We start from the raw sequence: 6725 nt of genomic DNA on the forward strand, positions 1-6725 counted from the left end.
TTAATGAATAGGCCTACTTTACCTAAAGAAATGGTACTGCTTTATAAACATAATAAAAAAGAACACTTGTGTCTAAAGCAATATTGAAGGCCTTTTTTGAGAACATGAGTTAGCACAGCTGGGACATCTACAGCACAGCTGGGATTGCAAATGTTCATAAACGCATGCAAAACAAATCGCTTCACAAACGTGGATCTTTGGTTGGGTCTTTTGCCCATTTATTAGCAGTAAAGACAAAACATATCAATAATTCCAAACAGACTGATTGAATTACTGTACATGCATAACACAGTAAATACATACGCCTACACATAGCCTACACACCCTGTTTACTATCTCACATGCTCTGTTTAGCAGCATTCCTTAGATCGTAATAGCCTAATATATAATAATATATGTAATTTAGCAGACGCTTTTTATCCAAAGCGACTTAGTCATGCATATATTTGACGTACGGATGGTACCAGGAATCAATCCCACTACCCTGGCGTAGCAAGCGCCATGCACTACCAATTGAGCCAATTTCTGACAAGAGAATCCATCTGGGTGCATGTATTTGAGGATCAGTCTTATAATTGTTGCAGAGTTATGCAACTCTTTGCGTCTATGTGTGCATACGGGCATGCGTGTGGACACCGAGGAAGCCGTGTATCCAATTTACTCAATGAGATATGAGACATTATTCATGTGACATGCAGGCCTAATGCAATACACTGTAGAAAGCAGATAGAAGATACATTTTCCCTTCCAGGAAGCAGTCGCACATGCAGGCAAGGGATTCAATCAGGGTGATGTACTCCTTGGAGTCCACAGCGCCATCACCGTCGTGGTCTAGCATTGTCATCAGCTCACCCACGTCAGGACCACCCTTCTGCTCATGTCAATGTAATATAGGATCACAAGGAAGACACAATATATTAGGATTTATGTATTTTGTTGTCATTCACACTGAATTGCTGACACTTCACTCATGTCAAGAGAACATAAGCAGGGGATTAGAACACAAGACACAATACATGATGATTTCTTTACTTTGCTGTCATTAGTCCTAAATTAATGAGACTCCATGCAATATAGAATCAGTCAGTCAATCAAACTTTATTTCAAGTGCATTTTTTATTAAAATCCCAACACTTGAAAATAAAAAGTAGCATTAGAATAGCATTTGCTGTCTGAGGGACCAGTTTCCCAAACACAGATTAAGCCTAGTCCTGGACTTTAAAGCTGGAATACTTAATTTTCGTTTCATATGGTATGTATTCATTTGTGGATGTCATCACTCATTTTGTATGATATGTTACGAATTACAATTCGTATTATATGTTACAAATTGCAAAACATACAATATGTTACGAATTTGCAAATGTATGATATGTTACGAATTTTAGCTAGGTGGCTATGTGGCTAACTTCAGCTAGCTCACTAACGTTTGCTAGGCTAGGGGTTAAGGTTAGGGGTTAGGGTTAAGGTTGGGGTTAAATTTAGGAGTTAAGTTATAGGGTTAAGGTCAGTGTTAAGGGAAGGGTTAGCTAACATACTAAGTAGTTGAAAAGTAGCTAAAAAATAGTAAGTAGTTTAGGTGCTTCTAATTAGCTAAAATGCTAAAGCTGTCTGGGATGAGACTCAAACTCGCAACCTTTGGGTTGCTAGACATTCACGTTATACGCCCACCAAAGCACCCTCCTTTGATTTTTGCCTTAAATAACCATCTGTCTTATGTAACCATACCAAATGTAACATATCATTCTAAATGGAGCTTATCGGTCTTACGTACAGTATAATACGAAATRCTCTGAGACCAGGTCGGCACGATAGAACAGAATATGTACTGAATTTCCTTTTTTTAATACCACATTGCCGTTTCCTCACTGCAGATTTACATATTTTTTTAAAAGCATGCTCAATGGACAATCTTAATTGAAAGTGCTTTTCTAGTCCAGGATGATAAGCTTAACGGGGGTCCGGGAAACTGGCCCGAGTTGTTGCATTGACTCACCCCAGTTATGTTGGGCAGCTCCTCTTTGATGAGGTTGGTTAGCTCTTTCTTGCTGAGGGTCTTAGCAGCTCCACTGCCAGTGTGCTTGTGGAATGCCATGATGAGGGCTCCCAGGGAGGTTTCCAGGGGTGTGGGCTGTGCCATGGTGTCTGTGACTGATGGTGATCCTGGGGGTGGAAACTATTATAAGTAGGCTACTAGGCAAGCAGCTTACATTTGGAATGCCTTATGTTCTGCATAGGAATAAAGTAAGTAAGTAAAGTACATCATGTAAGTAAGCGCTTACTACACGCAGAATAGACACGCTAAATTGATAACARTTTACTCAGACCTATGATATCACACAGGTAACTGACATTTCAACTCGTGTTTTGAATGCATGTAAATTCATGCTGGCACTATTTCAAATATTTTAGTAGTGTCGGTCGAGTAAAGAACCAAATAATTATGAACAGTACATCTTTAGGAAATAATCAATAACAGCTGTACCCTATGCAGATGAGTGTTCAAAATGACACATGCATGAAGAATAATGTGCTGTTTTCAAAAGTATTTTTAAATGGTTTATTTGATCAATTCCTGCGTTCTACCCTATTGATCGATGTAATATTTTATGCTTCAGTGTAAGTGGCCGATTAAACAAGGAATATCCACACTGTAAAAAAAAATCATGTTCTTTTTAGGTAGGGTAGACAAGGGATGGTTATAACACTTTTKGCATTTTTGTTCATTTTTCAGAGATTGTTTGAGCTACTATATTCAAAATGAGATACGAACAACTTACATCTGGTCTGCTACAAATTAGTGTAGGTATTATCTCTCTAAATCAAACAGACAAGGTGTGACTTTGTCTCAAATGCAAGGAGTGAAATGTTACAATTTACCCCACCTCCCAGGACAGTGGTAACAGGGATTAGGGTCAAATGTAAGTTTGAAAAATTGCAGAAATCATTACATGCAACGAAATATTGAATGCCTTTTTTGAGAACATGAGAACAACATTGCCATGTTTAACATTTTGTGTGGCAGAAATAATAAAATAATAATACAAATGATAAAATGTGTATTATTTTTATGCTCCATTAACTGGCCCTTTTTAACAACAAAAAATGTGYGTGTGCGTGTGTGTGTGAATGTTGTACCAGTTCATTCAATCAGAGTCACAGTTGGGACAGTGGTATGGTAGTCTTGGGGTACAGGCTTGGTGGGGCCCATCACTTATATTCCTACGACTGCGCCCAGACCTCCTTAGGTTTGTTACAACTAACTGACCCTTGYCGTCTTTAGCTAGCTTCAATTTTAGCTACATATTAAAACTCTAGCATTGCTGACTTAAATAAAAAATATCTACACACACTGGTTATAAACCTGATATACGTTTGGTGAATCGAACTACAAAGCAGGTGATACCATCTGCAAAAAATAATTGGTAAAAAAAAAGTACTTTCTTACCTCAAAATCAGATTTGTGATAATAAAATCTATCACGTGGTTTTACTCCTTCACGTGAAGGTTGAGGATTAAACAGCATGTGCACAGTGAGTCGATTCTAGTTTGTTCCTGATTGAAGATATTGAGAGTGTTACAATCAACCCATGTTACATCCATCCCCRGTCTCCCCTAACTTACTGTCAGCCAGTTACCTGTAAGTTACTGGGGGGGAAAATAAGTACAGTATGTTAGTCTACCATGAATTCCAAATAGGTCTAAACTTTGCTTTAACAGTACAGGTAAATGGCAGACAGTAAGTTACCTTAAAAACAACAATACTTTTATTTTTATTTTTTTTACAGTGCATGCTACGCTAAAATACACTGATGTAGACCAGCAATTTGTCAATAGCCTATTTCAGCGCAAATTGCTGTGCAATGTCTCTCACCAGCTTGTTTTCCAGAACAGCGCATTTCTTACCTTCACCTGGAATCTAGCCGCCATGATAGGAAGGTTTCTTCCATGGTTATCGGAGCGATGCTCCAGGAGAGGATAGAAACTGAAAGGGGGGGGGGGGGTATTTCTGCCCCGCCACAAGGAGGGGTGAGGGGGAGATTTGTCTGCATGCATCATCGTTAGCCTATAAAATGTCAGAGGCTATAACTACAACGGGAAAACAACAAAACATGTAAACACAGACAAAACACACACTGACACGACCACAGACACAGGCTACTCACGAACCAGAGCGTCCATCATTGAAGCGAGCGTTCAATCCGACTGTGCCTCCTTCGATGAATTACACATGATACCCCTACCGTTATCATAACAATAACAACAGGTGCCATGAAGGCAAATATTGCAAAATAGATATTCATAAATCCTGGAAAATCAGTTTATTTAGCTGAAGTAGGCCTTGCCCTTGCCCTAATATGGCATCTGTTTTGCGCAGTAAGGTTGGAACTGGACGCAAGCAAGTAAGGCTATAGACTACATTATAGGCCTGCAACCCAATAGAAAAATGAAGCCAAATGGAAGAGAGAAAATTAATTTGTAACGAAATCAAATGTAGGCATAACGATCATCCGATCATAAAAATGCACCGTTCCAAGTGCTGCCAGATTATTCGCTTGGGGAGATCCTCCCCGCCCAGACGTCTCCCACCCTTCCTTTACCGAATCGCATMAATTTTGGCAAATCTGCCACGATTCAGGGGTTTCTGTCTCTGCTGTTGCTGGCTGGCTACACTGTAATATAATGGGGCGGGAGTGAAACGGACTACATAGTCGGAGCATGTGTAGCCTAATAAACCCTTTTAAAGTTGCCTYAATTACGTTGATATTTTAGGCTACAAAAGAAATGACTGCTGTTCACCGGGGGAAAAACAGTGGGTTCGCCACTGTCAAGTGGGATTGCAAATATTCATCAACGCGTGCCAAAAAAAACTCTTTGCAAACGTCGTTGGGTCTTTTGTCAATTTATTAACAGCAAAGATAAAACATTTTGTAGCGATCCTCCACTATATGAGCCATGTTACAATTCCGACCGAGTGACTTAACCCTATGTGACTTAACCCTATTAGTGCGAGGGTGTTTGCCTCTCAAACCAGGCATGCACCAGGGTGTRTTTGCCTTCCTCTTCCCTTCCCCGCCGTTCGGTACACTGGTATCAGAAGTGGGATTTCTATTGGAGAAGCAGTTTATGTTTGGAGATTATTGAAGTTAGCATATCGTTATCCAGCCAACCCGTTATTTTAGCAAAATTGCTGGAAGTCTCCCGGTATAGTCGCCAGCTCCTCTCAAAAGCAGGGGAACAGACCTAACTACTCCAAACCTGGGTGATTAGACATGTATAGTCTTACAAAGCTATACATTCGTTCATTTCACTGATAATCATGAAACGAGAGTCTAGCCACTTCCCCATTATTTCCCGTTGTCCCCATAGAGATGTAGGCCTAGAGAGTTCGGAACGTTGTGTTTCAATGGCGCTGCCTGTGCGCTCACAGACACCATACTGGGACAGGATAGATAGCCTACCACGCGTTTGCTGATTGACATGAATTTCAGAAAGACACACATTGTTAACGTTCTTCGTCAGGCGAAAGAGAGAGAGACAGGATAGCAACTGGTAGTAGTATTCATTAATATAGAATACTTAAACAACTAACAAAACAATATAAACCGACAAAAACGAACGAAAACGTAACAGTCCGTATAGTGATCAAAAAAACACATGAACACAGGAACAGGAAAATCACCCACACAACCACAAAGACAAAACAGGCTACCTAAATATGGCCCCAACAGAGACAACGACTACACCTCCTCTGATGAAAACCATAACCAGGCCAAACACATAGAAACAGACAAACTAGACATACAACATAGAATGCCCACTCATATCACACCCTGACCAAACAAAACATTGAAAACATACAACCAAACTATGGTCAGGCGTGACAGTACCCCCCCCCCCCCCCCAAGAGTGCGGACTCCGGCCGCAAACCTAAACCTATAGGGAGAGGTCTGGTGGCATCTATCCGCGGTGGCGCTCTGGCGCGGGACGTGGACCCCACTCCACCATAGTCATTACCACTTCAGTGCCTCTTTAGAGCGGCGACCCTCGCCGCGACCTTGGACTGGGAATCCTAAAAAGGGCCCCACTGGACTGAGGAGCGCCTCTGGACTGAGGGGCGCCTCCGGACTGAGGGGCAGCTCCGGACTGAAGGGCAGCTCCGGACTGAAAGGCAGCTCCGACTGAAGGGCGGCTCAGGTGCCTCTGGACTGAGGGCAGCTCAGCGCCTCTGGACTGAAGAACGCTCAGGCGGCCTCCTGACTGAAGGGCGACTCAGGGCGGCTCCTGACACGAAGGCGACTCAGCGGCTCCTGACTGAAGGGCGACTCAGCGGCTCCTGACAACGACCGGCTCAGAGACGCGGCGGCTCAGGACAGACGGGCGCTCAGGCGGCTCAGGACAGACGAGCGGCTCAGGACAGATGGGGCTCAGGGCGGCTCAGGAACAGACGGGCGGCTCAGCGGCGCTGGACAGGACACGCTCAGGCTGCCAGGCGCACTGTAGCCTGGTGCGTGGTGCCGGAATGTTGGTACGCGAGCTGCAACACGCACCTCAGGCGAGAGTCCAGAGAGAACAGGGCATTAGGACCCTGGAGGCGCACTATAGGTCTCGAGCACTGAGCCTGCACAACCCTACCTGGCTGAATGCCCCCGTAGCCATGCCAGTGCGGCGAAGGTGGAATAGGCCGCACTGGGCGTGTCGCTTGGCGATCGGGGACACCATGC

General features: G+C 43.2%; 1 protein-coding gene across 5 annotated transcripts; it reads right to left on the reverse strand.

Annotated features, from left to right (window-relative positions):
• Positions 1–196: 196 nt before the first annotated feature.
• On the reverse strand, positions 197–4679 carry LOC111956234 (protein S100-A6). 5 transcript variants are annotated; one of them, XM_023976694.2, is made up of 4 exons: positions 4171–4588; positions 3449–3555; positions 1997–2163; positions 197–871 (listed from the first exon to the last, which is right to left on the reverse strand). In XM_023976694.2, the coding sequence occupies exons 3-4, from the start codon at positions 2138–2140 to the stop codon at positions 701–703; spliced, it is 315 nt and encodes a 104-aa protein (XP_023832462.1). In that variant the 5' UTR covers positions 2141–2163; positions 3449–3555; positions 4171–4588; the 3' UTR covers positions 197–700. The 5 variants fall into 5 exon arrangements, with proteins under 5 accessions (XP_023832462.1, XP_023832463.1, XP_023832460.1 ...); XM_023976695.2 differs by lacking the exon at positions 4171–4588 and adding an exon at positions 3907–3992; XM_023976692.2 differs by lacking the exon at positions 3449–3555 and having other exon boundaries at positions 4171–4679.
• Positions 4680–6725: the final 2046 nt, after the last annotated feature.

The sequence above is a fragment of the Salvelinus sp. IW2-2015 genome, linkage group LG31 (assembly GCF_002910315.2).
Source record: "Salvelinus sp. IW2-2015 linkage group LG31, ASM291031v2, whole genome shotgun sequence".
Classification (NCBI taxonomy): Eukaryota; Metazoa; Chordata; class Actinopteri; order Salmoniformes; family Salmonidae; genus Salvelinus; species Salvelinus sp. IW2-2015.